At 60.5% G+C, this 16,598-nt stretch overlaps 1 protein-coding gene across 4 annotated transcripts in view; it reads right to left on the reverse strand.

Annotated features, from left to right (window-relative positions):
• Window positions 1–16,598, reverse strand: part of NOL4L (nucleolar protein 4 like) — a 130,606-nt gene that overhangs the window by 14,525 nt on the left and 99,483 nt on the right. For 2 of the 4 annotated variants that reach the window (XM_059406775.1, XM_059406776.1), the window contains one exon: window positions 13,298–13,439. In XM_059406775.1, the coding sequence (XP_059262758.1) occupies window positions 13,298–13,439 (142 nt within the window). Of the gene's footprint in view, window positions 1–13,297; window positions 13,440–13,738; window positions 13,933–13,988; window positions 14,058–16,598 lie in introns of those variants that run through there. The other 2 variants (XM_059406779.1, XM_059406777.1) reach the window with 2 other exon arrangements.

Raw genomic sequence — 16,598 nt, forward strand, 5'->3', positions numbered from 1 at the left:
TTCTGGAGCTGAGGAGTTGGAAGGCCAGGACGGACACCCAGACTGGCTGATCACATGAGCTCCTGTTTGCTCTAGCAGGAGCCCATTCTTAGCCCACCCTGGAGCTGAGACTTCACGCCCGGCACCATCTCCAATAGGCCAGCTATTTGACCTTGGAGGGCTTCGTCCTCCTCCAAGAGAAGGGGTTACTAGGAGGGCACCGGGCCTGGCACACAGTGAGCCAATGTCCCAGCGCTCAGCATGGGCATTGGGCCCACAGCCTCTCATAGTGCCCCACCCCTGTACAGGCTCAGAAGTGGCCTCCCAACCGCCTGCCACCCTGACCCCCTTACCTCCTGGGAAGAGGTAACTTCCTTGCCCTAAACCTCTCTGGGAGGGGGTGGGGGACAGAGGAGGGATGCCTACTCCCCAGCCTCTTGCAGCTCAGGAGCCCAGGGTGGTCAGCAATCTTGGAGCTGCGGAGCCCCTCGCCCCGGGACTGTGCACCTGTGTTGCTCAGCCGGCCAGCCCCAGGTATGAGCTCTGCTCGGAGCACCCTGCTTCCCTCTGCTCAGATGCTGCCCTCGGCTAGGCAGGGAAGTGGCCGGGCAGGTGGGACCGTGAGCTACCAGGAAACCAGATCATGCATTCCCAGTGTTTAGAAGAAACCGGAAATCTGCACCATTCTGTAAATATCCAGATTGTAAACGATTAATGACTGACTTACATTGTTTACATTCTGAAAAACCTCACCAAGTAAATGGACAAAACAAGATGGGGTCTTATGCGTGCACTGAAATATCACTTAGACATAAAAAGGAATGAAGTGCTGACATGTGCTACACCATGGAGAAACTTGGAAAACATCACGCCAAGCGAAAGAGGTACAACAGGAGGGACACAGACGGTCTGCTTCCACGCAGTGTCTAGAATAGGCACCTTCCCAGAGACAGGGAACATCTGAGGGCTCCCCGGGGCAGGGAGGAGTGGGAACGGGGAGCTGCTGCCTCATGGATGTCGAGTTTGGGGTGATGAAAACCGCATTTTGGAAATAATGGGGCTGCTCGCACAACACCGTCAAGGTACTTAATGCTGCTGAATTATATACGGAAAAAAAAATGGCAATTTTTACATTATACTTATTTACCACAAAAATCCCCCCAAACAAAAAAACCACCCAAGACCTTGAGCAGGCCACCGCTCTCCTGCCTCCACACCACAGCTGGGCCGGGGAAAGCCGGCCACACGCAGGGCTCACCGGAGGGACAGAAGAGTCACAGCGCATGGGCCCCCAGTCACTCTGCTCAGGCCACCTCAGCCTAGCATGCCCACCGCGTGTCTACACTGCCTGCCCAGGCACCGGCTGCTCACGGCGCTGCAAAAAACTTGGGTCCACTTTCTGCCAACCAGAGAGGCTGCGGATTTTAGGCAGAATGCAGACGGGATGGGGAGTGGGGCGGACAGGGGCTATGTGAACTTGCAGATGCCACTTTATATCCCTGAGCCTCAGTTTCCTTTCCAAAGGGGTGTCATGCCAGTAAAATAGGATTTATAAGGTATAAATACCTGGTATAAAGAGTAGGTGCTAGGAAAAAAAATAAAAGCTAGTTCTCTACACCCCACACTCTCTCACTTCATCACGCATCTACACACACACACACACACACACACACACACACACACACACACACACGGGCCTCCCTGGGCCCCCCAGAGCCCCTCAGAGTCCAGCCCTGCGGGAAGGAGTGAGATCTGGGGTGGGCACAGTGAGGGGGAGGAGGGAGCGGGCAGCGCCTGGAAGATGCCCGGCCTCCCGGCCCATGCAGGACACCGGGACACAACAATGAAGAGAGGAGTGGTCGCTGTCCTGGGGGCTCAGACTCCAGGGGTTCTGGAAGAGATGGCTCCAAAAGGAGAGTTGTGAGCTTTCCGGCCTTTGATCCCTGCTCCTTTGCCCCCAGCCCCGAGGCAGGGCCCTTCTCCAGAACTCACCCTGAGGAGGACCGGACACGGAAGCAAGCGGAAGCGGAGAAGACCCCGTGGGGGCAAAGGTGCTGCTGGGGAGGGTGAGGTGGGGGGAGTGGATCTGTCCTTCAGCCCCCAAGGCAGTGGCAGCTGCAGGGACTGAGTTCAAACCCTAATCAGGCACCAGACTCCCTCCAGAGGCAGCCCCCTTGCTGTCACCCGACTCCAGACTCCAGCTGTACATCTTTCCACCTGCTCTTCCCTCGAGGACACTGTCCCCCGCGCTCTTTCTGGTGCATCCCCTCCACTCCAGGGATTTGCTTCAAGGTCACCTTCTCAGTTAGACCTCCCCACCCCCACTCTGACATGCTGACCCCTTTACCTACTTTTTTCCAGAGCCATTTTAATCACCTTCTCACATACTGTGTCTGTGGCCTGTGCCCCGCCCCCTCTCCCCTTGCAGACCCAGACCGAGTAGGGCTGTATTGGGGGTGGGGGGTGCAGCAGGTGATTCCTGCCTCTCCAGAAACCATACCCTTTCCTCCAGTGAGGGCACCTTGCATCTTCCAGGGTGACCACATGCCCCACACCTGGCCAGTCAGTCCAGCTTATCCCAGTGATCAGCAGGCATCTGACCAAGTGGGACACACAGAAGTCAGTCCTGGGCTCTGGCTGAAATGTCTGGAGAGAAGTGCTCCTCTGCACCCCCCCAGGGCCGCCCAGTCCGCGGGGCAGAGCTGATAGCTGGCTCGGACAAATCCCACCAGCCCCACCCCCACGTCCATCTGTGCCCCAAGCCAAGGGACACCTAGTCTTTCTGGTTATAGGAGCCAACGGTTTCCTTAGTGGAAGCAGGTTTGCATCACTTGTGTCTGGTTTGGTCTCTGAGTGGTCCATAATCTTCCCTCTGGGAGGAGTGGAGGGACTGGTGCCCGAGCCAGGAGCCAGGCCCACCACAGGCCCCGGGTCTGCTCCCCTGGCTCCGTCCCGAGGTGACTGACACCCCCAGGAAGGTCTGGTGGCAGCGCGTGGCACTGTTCAGGGAAAGAAGGAAGAGCGAGCAGGGTCAGCACCCCAGGCTGAGGCTCCCGTCCACTCTGAATCCTTTCCTCCTCCCCACCCCTTCCAAAAAAGTGGGACTTAAAGGAGCTATAGACGGTACTCAAAGCCCAGTGAGAGCAGCAGGGGGGTGGGGGAAGCAGGTGCGGGGCCTCACTGTCTCCCGACCTTGGGCACAGCCCGTCTCCTTGGCTCCTCTTATCTGCAGTCCAGGGAGTTGCCGCTGACGCCCTCTTGGGCTCTGACACTTTATGACCCTGTGAAAGCACCCAGCTGGCCCCATGGGTAGTGGGGCCCGACCTGCAGGGTGCAGGAGTTGGGCCTCCCTGGGCACAGGCCTCCGGCCATGAGACTCTCTGGGCAGGGCCGTGTGCCAGTTGAACCCACCCCACGCCCAGCTGGAAGGGACCCTCTCATCTCTGCCCCGGCCTCATTGGGGCTGCCGTGCCAGGAGGCCCCTTGGGGACGGGCAACCCGCCCGAGGCCAGGCTGTTGGAGCCTAGAACAATACCGGCGGGGACAAGACTGCCCCCCACCTGGGACTGTCTTAAGTGACGGAGAAAAGGGTATGCTGGGCGGCCACGGGGAAGCAGCTGGGGAATGCATCCCTTCTGAACATTTCCCCCCAGCCAGGCCTCCCCAGCTCTGGCAGAGGGCAACGCCCCGATCTGGGCAGGACACAGAGCCCACCACCTGTGCCCAGAGTGCCCAGGGCAGGGAAGGACTGCGGTGCCCGTCTATTTACCGTGGGGCAATGTGCTGCTATTCAAATGGGGGAATTAGTGATGAATGGGGGAAATTGTTCCTCCTTCTGTCCCGTCTCCAGAAGGAGACAAAAACCCCTTTTACCTCGGCAAACAATGCCCTTATGTGGGCGCCAGTGCCCCGCAGCCCGCACAAGCCCGGCTCTGTGCGAGCCGCCAATCGCCACACCGGGCTCTGGGGCCCCCCGGCCAGCGGCGCCCTCTCCCTGTGGGTGACCCATACCAGCTCCCACCGTGGCCTGGGCCAAGGTGGGAAGACACACCGTGCCGGGGGCCGGGCACACAGCCCAGGGCAGGCTCCTCCTGGGGCCAGAGGTGCCGCACCTCCTGTACTGGGGGCTGCCCTCGGCGGGGCAGCCCTGCCTGGCTGGGGAGGGGGCATCAGTAATTCACACATGAGAGCCCGACAGGCTAGACTTGGGGACGGAGGAGGGAGGGCAGAGTGCTGGAGCCGGGGGCCCTAGGGCCCCTGCTGTGGGCCGGGAAGTGGAGATACCAGGCCTGGGAGACAAGCTTCAGAAGAGCAGCCCTTCCTGCTTCTGGGCTGCGGGAGGCTCTGGGCTGCAGTCGGGCAGTGCACTGCACCGTACCGCACCGGGGCCGGGGCTCGCCTGCTCTGACAAAGGCCAGCGGCTCAGGCCCTGTTTACATGATGCATAGTTCCCAGGAGCACCAGGCTCCTGGCAGGCTACCCTGCTCTTCCTCCCGGAAGGAAGGGGGAGGGCCTCAGGGTCAAACGGGGGACACGGAGGAGCTGGAGGCAGCAGTACCCCCGGGATCCCACTCTTCCCACATGATGGGGCCACACTGGGTGCCCAGCTCATCGTCTGGTGTTCAGGCCCCGGCTGCCCACCCTGCGGGGCCCTCCGCCCTCATGCTTCCTGTGGAGGGCTGGCCCCTGCTCCCCACCAGGCTCCTGGGGCCACCGGCCCAGGGACGCCAGCACCTCTACGCCACAGCCCCCAGCTTCCTGCCCTACCAAAGGCTGGTGGCCCCCTGAGCAGCACGGACACCCAGACCCCCGGGCGCTCAGAGCCGCGAGCAGAGACCACAAGTCACACACGGATCTCCTACTTCCTAGTGGCCACAGTTAAAAAGTGAAAAGAAACAGGAAGAATTTTAATAATCTATTTTATTTAACCCAATATATTCAAAATCTTATTTCAACAAGTGAACGATACTGTGCTCAAACGGAGCTATTTGACCTTCTTCTTCCTAGGAAGTCTCTGACACCCAGCGCGCCCCCGACACGCAGCACACCCCGTCCCAGAGCCTCTGCACCGGCTGTCCGCGGCCACAGCACCACAGTGCAGACCTAGGCTTTCCAGATTCTCCCCTAAAACTGAAACCCTTTCTCTCAGAGCAGGAACCCTGGATCCAACCCAAAGAGGAGTCTGGGTGCCGGGAGCCGGTGGCCAGCACCCCCCGGGCAGCAGGATGGATACTGAGTGGGTGTCAGAGGCTGGGCACACTCATTGTCCCTGACTCTGGGGGAACCAGAGGTTCCCTGAGGGAAGTCACTGCTGTCACACAGAGTGAGTAGCAGAGCCTGGATGGGCCCCTCATTCCCCAAAGCACCCACCCTCTTTCTTCTCTCGGCCTCCATTTGCCCATCTATGCTATGGGCTGGCCCCACCTCTACCACTGCCCTGTTTCCGACTGCTTCTCCCCCACCACACCCTGGTCCAACCCCCCCCCCCACCCTCCCCGGGAAGAAATGCTCCCACTCTGGACAGGCTGGGTCTGTGTCTTCCCAGGCCCTACATCTCCCTGGCCCCACCCTCTAAGTCAAGCTCAGGCAGCGAGAAATCAATGTTAATTCAATGAACAAAGCTCTAGCCAAGATGCTCCCTGCACCCTCCCCTCCCCCCCAAAACAAATCATGTGTTCTGAGAGCAAACAGAGCCACTCCAGGCGACCGTGTGAATGATTCACGGGGCAGGGCCTGGGCCCCAGAGCCCATGTGTGCCCATGTGCTGTCTGTGGGCCCCGGCAGGTCCTACTCCAGCCCTCCCGGAAGCCAGCCCCAGGGCTGGTGCATCCCAGTCCTTAGGTCAGAATGATGACGCCAGCGTGGCTCCGGTCACTTCCTGGTTCCTGGGAAGGTTGTCCTTGGACAGGCCAGGGGTGGCAGTGTCTCTCCTGCATGTCCCCCCTGCCAACAGCCCTGGGCCTTCTCTCCAGCACAGTGGGGGTTGTGTCCACAGAGGGTCAACAGGAAGCTGGTGGCTAATGACTCCTAGACTGCGGGGCGGGAGCAGCGGGAGGATTCCCACTTCCTCACCCAGCAGACCCAGGCACATCTTCCAGGTGGATGTGTGGTGGGGGGACGTGGGGGGGTCTCACTCTTCCCTTCTTAGCAGGTGAGCCTCACCTCAGGCTCTGGAGCCTGTCTTACTCTAATGTCCTCCCCCGGCATCTGGGGGCCCAAGACCCTAGCAGCCTGCACAAGGCCCGGCCTAAGCCAGGGAATAAAGGGATCTCTCGGTGCTATCTCCCAGCCTCTCCTATCCCTCAGTGGCCAGAGGCCAGGACAGCCTAGCATTGTCCGTGCAGCCTGCAGCGCAGCTGATGATGGATACTTTCCTGTGACCCGGGACTGCCAGGGTGGCCCATGGCCAATAACCGGAAGGACTTGGGGCCCAGTTCTGTGCCTTGGGGGAGGGCAGGGCACAGGGAACATTCGGTGAAGTTGTCTGGAGCCTTGAATAGGAACAAATAGCTCTTGCTCTGGAGGGAGGGGGTATGACCTGTAGCCAGAGACCAAGGCCCAGACCCACCTTCCAGCCTCACCTTAGACAGGTAGGGTCGGAGGCGGGGGGAGGGGCAGGGTGAAGATCAACAGTATGGAAGAGAAAAAGCTCAGTATAAAAGCTCACTGCTGGGAAGGTCCCTTAGAAGCCATCCCTGGGAGGCCAAGGTTAAGGGGCCATAATCCTCCCCCTGGACAGGACGGTGAGCAGGGTGGGTACCCAACCTTGAACGTGGGGTCCACGGGGAGTCAGTTGCTGGCCCTGGAGCTCTAACCCCAGCCATGGGCCTGTGGGAGGGCAGGTGCCACCTACAAAGAACACTAAGAATCCAGGGCTCGGGGTAGTGCCGGTGACCGAGCCTGTGTGGCCTGGTCCCGGCTCCTCTGCACCCCCAGCCCCCTCGCATGAACAGCATCCCCCCTGCCACCCGCCAAGAACACGCCTGTGGCATCCTCGGCGGCCCACACAGCAGCTGGGACACAGGCGGCAAGTGGCTGCCCAGAAGCCTTTTCCCTGGACAGCAGAATGATCTCACAGTGGCCTGCTCAGCGGCCTGCCCGTGTGGAGGCCTGGGCTGCAGGCGGCCGGATCCAGAAGTGGGGTCCTGGCGCACATGGGTGGGGTGTGGGAAAGGAACTCACAAAAGGCCAGGACCCGTGGTGAGTACCTGCCCTCCCGTTCCAGCCCTCACCCAAGAAGCAAGACTGGGGCCCGGCCGGGGGGAGGGGGAGAACAGGAGCTGTTCTTCTGTTCTCTAGGGATACTGGTGTGATGTAAGGACCACCCAGGGGTCCCAGGGCAGAGGGGACCTAGAGGGACCTGAACAGAGAAAGACACAGGACTGGACTGAGTGGAGCTCAGGAAGGGTCGGGGAACAGGGAGCAGTGCGGAGGAGACCCCCCAGCCTGCGCATGCCAGCTGAGAGCAGGGAGCGGGCCCCGGTTGCCCAGTACCACTCTCGGCACCGGGCTGGCCACTGACGAGGAAACGCCCCAAGACCACGCATCGCGCCTCCGGGTCACAGGCGTGTGCGGAACCGGCCGTGTGGCAGGGGGAGCGATCCGCCCTAGACCCCAGAGCAAGGAGTAAGGAGCAAGCTGAGGCAGGACTGAGTCTGGGGCCAGGGCAGCGTGGCCATGCCGGCCCACTTCCCCGGCACATGGCCCTGCGGGGACAGGGGAGGTGCTTGGGGAGAGGCACAGGCCGGTGAGGAAAAGAGGGACGGCCCCTGCCGCCCAGGCTGCCTTTCTGGCCAGCGGAGGGCCCTACCCAAGGCCACAAGAGCCAGCTGGCAGGAAGCCTTGGGCTTCTCACAAAGAACTCCCAAAGACCCCAGGCTCGATGGTCACAGTCACCAGGCTACAGTCAGCGGAGCCGGGAATCGGAGTGAACAACTCGCTGAAGACCATCTTGCGGGGCCCGGGCAGGGCAGGCCAGAACCAGCTCACATACCCCAGGCCTGCCTGCAGGGAGCCGTGTCCAGCCGGGACCTGGCCCACAGAGGTGACCCCACCTCACTCCATCCTCCTGGCTGCGGCCCTCTCTGCTCCAGCTCTCCTGTTTGGAGCTAGGAGTCAAAGGGAGCTTCTAGAGATGCAGAACGCAGGCAATCCCCAGCCCAGACATCCAGCGTCTTCTTCCCTGCCCATCCCGCACCGGACCGGCTCCCTGAGCTTCCCGGGCATGCCTTGGGCCCACTCTGCCTGCCTTCAACATCACAGCAAACACAGCCTGCCCAGGGGACTCCGCTGGCCCCCCGGCTCTGCCCCTGGCCACTGGAAGGCCATCTGTGGAGCACCTACTCCACGGTCGGGACTGGGGAGAGAGCCCAGAAGAGGACACTTGGGCAGGTGCAGGGCCTCGGCCCCAGGGAGGCCCCCTGTGGCTCCGATTGTGGTAATGAAAAAGAGGGACTTGCATGTCCTTCCCACAAATGACCCTAACGCCAGCTGCAGGGTCAGAGAGACCCTTGTGGTCGCTTGCAGTCTGGGCAAGGCACTTCCCCTTAGGAGAGGACATGTCCTTCCCTGTAGGAAAGGCTCGGTCAGAGCTCCAAGCACTCGGCTGGCTTGGGGATGGGGATTCCAGCCACTGGGATGACTGGGCATCTTTAAAAAGCGCCACATCACCGACAGGAGAGGCAAATGACATTAGGAGGAAAAAGGGGGTTGCAACATGACATGATCTCCCTGCCTTTTTTTTTTTTTTTAAAGAAAACAAGACTTTTATTATGTCCACAGAAAAGACTGAGAAAAAGATGCCCCAGATATTGGTCATTTTGATTTTTTTTTTTGCTCCTTTTTTTCCTAAATTTTCTACACTAAATCTAACACTTGTGAAACCAGGGGAAACAGAAAATACATTTCTCCAGAGGCACACCTGCCCTCAGGCAGCTTCAAGCCCACCCGGATCCTGGGTCTTTGCCCCTATCCCTCTCTGTCCCAAAGGCAGAACAGGGCTTATCAGCCTTCGCATGACAAAACCGATTAAGAGCCCCAAGAGAACCAAAGGCCCCTCATGGCCTGGTAATCGGCACAGGAGGAGAGGCAGGAAGGGCTGGCACCCGGCACTGGAGGGAGGGAAGGGGGAAAGTGGGGGGTGGTCCCAAAGGCCTGGAGGAGTGGTCTCATCTCAGAGGCACAAACCAGAGGCTGTGAAAGGAAGGCCCCAGGACAGCCCAGGGATCCGGCCCAGCCAACCCCACCCCCAAGGCCCTGCAGGAAGACGACAGTGCAGGAAGAGGGAAGCGGGACCCTCTGCTCTCCCCTGGCGCTGGCTTCCTGTCTGCCGGGGAGGTGAGTAATGTCCGCTCCCCACCCCCTCGCATCCCTTCTGGAGGCCAGGCCTCACATTTTCCGTTCAGGAAGGGGCAGAACAAGAGGCCAGTGGAGCACATCAAGGGGAAATCAAGGAGTGGGCCCTCGGCTGGCTCTGCCAGCGGCAGCCCCAGAGCCGGGCCTAGCCCCGCAGGTAAAGTCCAGGACACCTGCTGGCTCACCGCACAGGCGCTTTTCTATTCACTCATTCATTCAACAGACACTTCCCCCTACCTGCTCTGTGCCAGGCTCTGTGCTGGGCGCTGGGGTCCTAGCTTCCAGGGAGCTGTGCTCTCGTGGAGAGGTGGATATCACACAGATAATCCCAAAGACTGGGTATAATCGCAGACAGACCTACCATCTGGTCCCAAGTCAATGCTAGACTACAGTGTCTCTGGACAAAGTCCCAACAGTTGGTTTCTCCCAGGCATTCTCTCTCTGCCCCCAGAAGGCAGCCCCAGGGCCAAGTATTTTTCTAGGCACTGAAGATGTGCACAGAGTTCCGCTTGGACTCAAAGCCCAAAGCCTCAGATAGGTAGGGCTGAGCAGCAGGTCTGGAAAATGTCTGGCCCCACATGGGCAAGAATCAGCAAGAAAAGCCTGGTGCTCTGAGTGCATGAGGGAGACCCCTGTGGCTCCCAGGGGCCCCTGCCCGTCTCTGGGGAACTACATGGCCGACACCTACCAAGGTGGAAAGAGGAAGGCTGCCCCGGCGCCACCTCCTGAGTTTGGTCCGATCACCCCCATTCGCTTCATCTCCCACATCTTGGAGGACAAGAGCGATGTGCGCCCCCCGCGGCAGCTACAGCCCCCAGGGAGGAAGCCCCGTGCGTGGGGTTCTCCCCAGCCCCAGGCCTGCTGCTATGATGCTGGGGGGCCGTGAATGGCACCCTCATGAGAGACCCGTGGTGTGGAGGCTTGCCAGACGTGGGGGAGGAGGCACAGCTGCGTGGGGCTTAGGGCAGGACACTCTCACTCCAGGGGAGCCAGAGACAGGCCCCGGGGTGGGGGGCGGCGGGGAGGAGCGGGGGCACCAATTCATTTCTGGTCCCTGCCAGACTTCATCTGCATTTGTCACAGTTTGAAAACTGGGGGGTGGGGGGGCCGCCGGGGAGGAGGAAGAGGAGGAGAGCCAGAAGAAGGATGGAGAAAGAGGAGGGCCCCAACACATCAGCCAACAGGTGTGAGTCATGTACAAACCACCTGCCTTCCTGAGATGCTTCTGGGCCAGAGGGGGTTACTCCCTGGCACAGCCCTGGGGGCCCCCACACTTTCTGGCTAAGGGAAAAGAGACCCAGGTACTCAGACTGGGGATGTCTTTAGGAACAAAGAACCCAACTTGTCCCCAACAAAGGGTGGACCTATGTCCCCTCTGGATGGTACACAGGGGGGCAGGTCTGGATAAATGTTTCTTTCTCCATTCAGGCAACAACGGTCAGTGGGCCCCTGTAGTGTGCCAAGCATGCAGCTGAAGTCACTGGGGACAGAACAGAGAGCAAGACTGACATGGGCTGTGCCTTGCAGAACTCACAATGGGGGCTTCAGACCTCATCTTTCCAATTTGCCAGTTCCGCAGAGGACTGATGGCCAGAGACCACACAGCAAGCCGCCCCAGAGCACTGCTGGTTGGGTTCGGAGTACACGGTCAACCTGAGCCCCTGCCCGGCCTGCCCCCACCCCAGCCCATCATTAACAACAGGGGGACATGAGAACACTCTGCAGTCTGGCGGTCTCCCGTCAACTCAGTGATGGGAGCCGGATCTCGGCCTGTGTCCACAGCGTGAGCGCCGTCAAACCGGGGAGCTGATTATATGCCTCCCTGGGGCCTGGAGGGTGGGACGAAGACTCTGGGCCAGCTCTGGACCCAGCCAAAACCCTGCAGGAACCCACTGCGCTGGAGAAACACCGCAGTCACCTACAGCTCTAGAACCAGAAGGGGCAGCAGAGACCAGGCTGGACAGCTGGGCCTTCTCAAGCCCTGTGACCCCCTGTGCCGGGTTTAGGTCCGCCTCTGGCCTGCCCATCAGTCCACAGCCTCCAGACACAGACTCTGATTAAATAATTAAATTGATGGTATCACAGTCAACACCAACCTCCCTGTCTCTAGCTCTGGCTGCCCGCCCTGATAAACACCCTGGTCCTGAAGGCAGGCCAGCCTGCCTCAGCCCTGGGACCAGCAGGGGGACATGCAGGACCACGCCCAGGCGGACCCCGGTCTGAAGCTCCCATGGAACTGGCCACAGGATGCGCTGCCCACCCCCACCACCCCCACCCCCAGCTCCGCAGTCTCACGGCTTCTCTCCACTTCATCTTCCCGATCAACCAAGCCCCAGACAGCTGGGAAACTGATGCTGAGGAAGCCGTGACCCCCACAGAAGCACTCCCTTCTGCTACCTGATCCTGGTAGACCAGGAGACCACCACCCACCACCACCCAAAGTGCCAAATCTCCCTGGGAAGTGTCTCCAACAGAGATCAGACTCCCAAAAGGTGGTTTTGAGCAACAATAACTTAAGAACTTTTTAAAAGAATGAGTTGAAGAAATATGGCCCCCATTCAGTCCTATTACTCAGGTTTTAAAAAAAATGTTCTGGATCCTTCTTGGGAAGGTCTAACCCTATGCCCTTGGCTGAGCTCTGCAGGCTTGGCTCTTGGTGTGGCCTTCGCTCAGCTCAGATGAGGAAGGAGGTCAGCTGCCGGGCACTTTGCAGCCCTGAGCCCCCAGCAGCATGTGGCTGCCTCCACCCGTGGGAATATTGGGAGGTGGTATTGGTCTGGGACGCTCTGGTGGGGAGGCTCACAGCACGAGGGGGTCGTGCTGACCTCACGAGGTGTCAGGGCACAAAAGTCTTTTCTTTCCCAGCAGCCTTGTACCCCAGTCCTGGCAAAACCACCCTCTGGGCTCCCCAGCCCCTGGCCCAGCTTCCCCAGCTGCCTCCAGGCTCGTTCTCCTCCCAGACAAAGCCGGATTCAGGCCTGCGAGGGCAGGAGGGAGGCAGGCGCGGGTTCTGCCATGGAGACGAACTTTGACCCAAACTGCAAGGCTCCTACCCCTTATTTACTCTTTAAGGCTAACCCGTTTCCCAGAGTTAACATTACACCCCTTTTTAACACTGCACTTCCCTCCGGCATTCCAGGCCCCAACCTTTGACCCCTCCTAATTGCAGGCTCTACACCCCACATCTCTGAGGCTCAGCCCTGGGCTCATCCCCCACCCCCATCACCTCCCTGGAAACCAGACGGAGCCCCACCACAGACGCTGACCACGGGTGCCACCCCACGCCCATGACTGCCTATAACTGACAGAAGGCGTTGGTCCCCGCAGAGCCCTGGCCCCCTGGGGGCTCTACAGAGGCCCTCCAGAATGGACCCCCCTGGGATCTGAGTTCTGAGCCCAACTCTCCCTATCCCAAGGAGAAAGCGTCTGTTCTGAGGGAGGCCAGAGGAGTTTGCCTGGCCAGTTCTGGAGGGCAGGGGGGCCAGAGCTTGGGGAAGCTCCTCAGCCAGGCCACTTCCTATCCTAAGAGGCTGGGGACACACAGTGGACAAGTGCATTGCCTGCTGGCTTACAGGTGACAGGCACGGAACCTGTCCTACAGCCTCATATCTTCCTTTCACTGCTGGGCGGCTGGACTCTTCCGGGTCCCTGGCTAATGACCTTCCCAGACCCGAACTGGGGTAACATCCACATCCGACATCCGTATTCCACCAGCCTGCGAGCATCAGGATACACAGACAGGACACCTGCCGGGCTGCGGGCCCCCAAGAGCTCTATCCTGATCCCTTCAGGAGGACTTGCTCCCCTGGCACCAGGGGCTGGGGCACTGGCGGAGATACCAGGACACCAAGGGCAGCTGGAAGCCACCCCTAGAGCCCCCAGCCCAGATTCCACTACCCTAGATTCTAGGCCTCCGGGTCCCAGGTGCGGCCCCTTCCCCCACCGGCCACCAAGGGACACTCACCATCCTCTTGGCTGTGGAGGTTCTGAGGGCTCCGCATCCTCTCGTCCTGGCTGGGACTCAGGCTGGAGGCCAGGTGTGGGTCAGCTGACATCCATGTGGAGTCGTTCATATCAAAATCTTCACTGCTCACAGAAGTTTCATCCTGATCGGGGACAAAGAAGGCGGATGTGCAACAGGCCCGGGCCTGATGCAGCCCCAGAGCAGCCCCAGAGCAGCAATCTGGCTGAGCCCTGTGGGCTGTGGGCTTTGGAAGTGCCCAAAGGCCACAGGGAGCCCCCAAACCTTGCAGTAGGGCTGGGTGGCTCCCCTTACCCCCCATGGAAGTGGTTTGGGCTCTGGTTCCTGTTGGAAGCCAGGGCTGAGGGCCGGCGCTGTCTGTAATTGAAGACAATTATGAGGTCTTGCATCCTGTGAGGGCGGATAGCAGGGCCTGGCTCTTACCCTTGTGAGCCAAGGTTGAGACAAGCGCTGTACACAAGGGCCACCGCTCCCCACTGGCGGCCCACAGCCGGGAGAAGAGAGCTCACTGTACGCAGGGCCCGGCGGCCAGAAGGCGAGGCAGGACCAGCTCGCACTGCCGAGGCCAGGCCGATCGCCCCCACTAGGACTCCGGTTCCCGGGGAGCGTGCATGGAATTCCTTTCTCCCACTCCCCCAACCCAGAGGACATTTCTGTCTTCCTCCTTCCTAACCTTTGCTGTGCTTCAAAGATATGCTCTTGGGCAGCTTCCAGGGCTGAAAAGGCCAGGCCCAGAAGTGCAGAGAAGGAAGGGGGTGGGGCAGGCGAGGAGGGTTCGAATCAGACGGCAAAGGGGGTTTGGCTCAAGGACCTGGGGGGCCGCCAGGGCCTTCCAAACAGCCGGAGGGCTTGCTGGAGAGGACCACGCCTGCCTCCTCTCCCCTGGCTGGCTTCAGTGAGCCCCTGGCCAGTCATCTGGGAACCCCCAGGGCGGGGCCCCTGCGATCCAGCAATCCAGCCCTCCGGCGGGAAGGGACCCCACCTCCTACTTGGCCCAGCCTCTTTCAGGAGCTTCCAGCAACTGTGTTTGGGAGTTGGCTGTAAATTGCAAGAAAGATGACCCAGCAGTTCCCACACCCCGAGCTAGCTTTGCCCCCTCCCCTCTCCCCTCTAGCAAAATACAATGGCATTTGTGGGCCCCCAGCAAGGACCTCTGGCAGAGCCCCCCTAGTTCCTCCTCCAAAAAAAGCCTCCCCTCCAGGGCCCCCTCACAGACAACTCTTTTATAACGAGCAAACACACTTTGGTTGGAACTTTTCTTCAGAGGCTGTCCCTGAGGCAGACACATCTGTTCTCCAAGTGCGAGGGAACCAGCGTGGATTAGCCTCCGCCCCTCCCCCGCCACGCTGGGCTGGCAGGGAGTTTCCTGGAATTTACAGCTTCTGTGCAGCAGCCAGTGTGCCCTCCGTGGCTAGACCTGGTTCTCGTGGCTGGACCTGGTCCTCGCTGGACCTGGGGCACGTGAGCCGGGCCACCATGCTGGCTCTGCCCAGCTCAGGGGTCCCCACGAGGCCTACCTGGAGCCTCAGGGGACAGAGGCCATGTGTCCTCTTGTGCCCTCTCCCCCTCCTGCCCACACCCACACTTATACTCGGCCTGCCTTCCCCAGGCTGCCCTGCTCCCTACACATAAGCACAACCGCCCTGGGATTCCTGGGGTGAAAACACACTCACTCGTGTTTGCTCAGACCCTGTTCTACACCCGGAGGGACACACGTGTTCTGCACAAAGGGACAACAAAACTTTCCCCTGTACTCCCAGGATGGACCCTAAGAGTGAGGGGGAGGCTGGCAGGAGAGAGCACCCTGGGAGGTACAGAGGCCACCCAGGCTCTGGGAGCCAGGAACAGGGCATCCTTGCTTGGGCACCTTGCTCCTTCCTGGCTGCCCAGGGCACACCGCGCTCAGGGTCAGCGCTGAGGGAGGGAGGCCCTCTCCTGGCTCTGGGGTGTTGCTGAAGCACTCAGGATCTAAAAGACTGAATCCATTAGCACCGGAAGCCCCACCGAGTCAAGGCGCTTTCTGCCTTCAGTCCACAGGTATTTACTGAGCACTTACTATGAGCCCAGCACTTGCTAGGTGCTGGGTAGGACAGAATCCTGGCCCTCGATGCCCAGCAGGAGAGGGGATGACAATCAGCAGAAAAACACATCAGCCCCGTGGGGAGGAGGGACCAGAGCAGGACAAAGCAGAGGCACTGGGAGAGGGGCCCGTGGCTGGGGAGGGCCTCGCTGCTTAGGAAACACCTGAGCGGAAGCCCATGGGAAGTGAGGAAGGTTGCCCTGGATGGGGAGGGTTCTATACAGGGAGACTTCTGGGCACCAGCACGTGCCGGTGGGGAAGTGGGGGGTCTGAGGAGCAGCCTGGAGGCCACTGTGGCCAGGGGCTAGGCTGGGGGCAGTGGAGCCTCATGGGAGGGTCCCCAGCCCATCACCCCGGGTGGGGCTGTCTGCAGCCCAGAGAAAGGCTTGTGGACGGTTCCACCAAACATCATGTCCTCACGGAGGAGCAGGGAAGAGGCAGAACGGCTGGGTGCAGTGCTCCCGGTGCCCGCGCTCTGCCCACACTCAGCCAAGTGAAAACAGTCACAGACGCCAAGTTCGTCAGGTGCCAAGTGCTCCCCTTGGCCCCTCCTCTCATCTCCCCTGCAGGCTCACCAGGTAGGTATACTTATCAGCCCCATCACACAGGCGAGAAACTGAGGCTCCGAGGGATTAAGGCACTTGCCCAAGGTCACAAGCTTACAAACTGCGCAGCCAGAGGTGTTCAAACCTGAAGGCCCAGACACCTTCCTTCCGGCCGCCCAGGCTCCGCCCCCCTGTCCCCCTCAGCTGGAGTACCGCCCTCCTGTGGCACTCCACAACCCAAGTTCTGAACACACACCTGTCTCCCCCACCAGCTCCGGCTGCGGCCTCAGCTTTCATTCTCACAGCATGGAGGCACCCGACCCCCCTCCCGACAGCTGCGCCGTGTCAACCCACGGTGGGGCTCTGCCCTATCTGTCCCTGGATGATCTCAAGTCCTTCCAGGGGTGGGGAGGAGGCTGGAGGTTTCCCAGACCCCCCCATGCAGCCTGTGAGACGCGGTGGAGTGGCGGAGACACCTGGCATGGTGCTGGTGTGGAAGGAGGACGTGGCCCGAGTTTGACAAGTGGGGACCCGGTCCCACGGCACACAGCTCCTGAGCGGAGACCAGAGGAACAGCCAGGCAGGGTCTCCCTGCTGTGCCTGTCTCCACCCCTGCACTGCCGCCACACTGCAGAGCCTGGGGTTTCTCCTCCTGTGG

Source organism: Mustela nigripes, chromosome 7 (genome assembly GCF_022355385.1).
Source record: "Mustela nigripes isolate SB6536 chromosome 7, MUSNIG.SB6536, whole genome shotgun sequence".
Lineage (NCBI taxonomy): Eukaryota > Metazoa > Chordata > Mammalia > Carnivora > Mustelidae > Mustela > Mustela nigripes.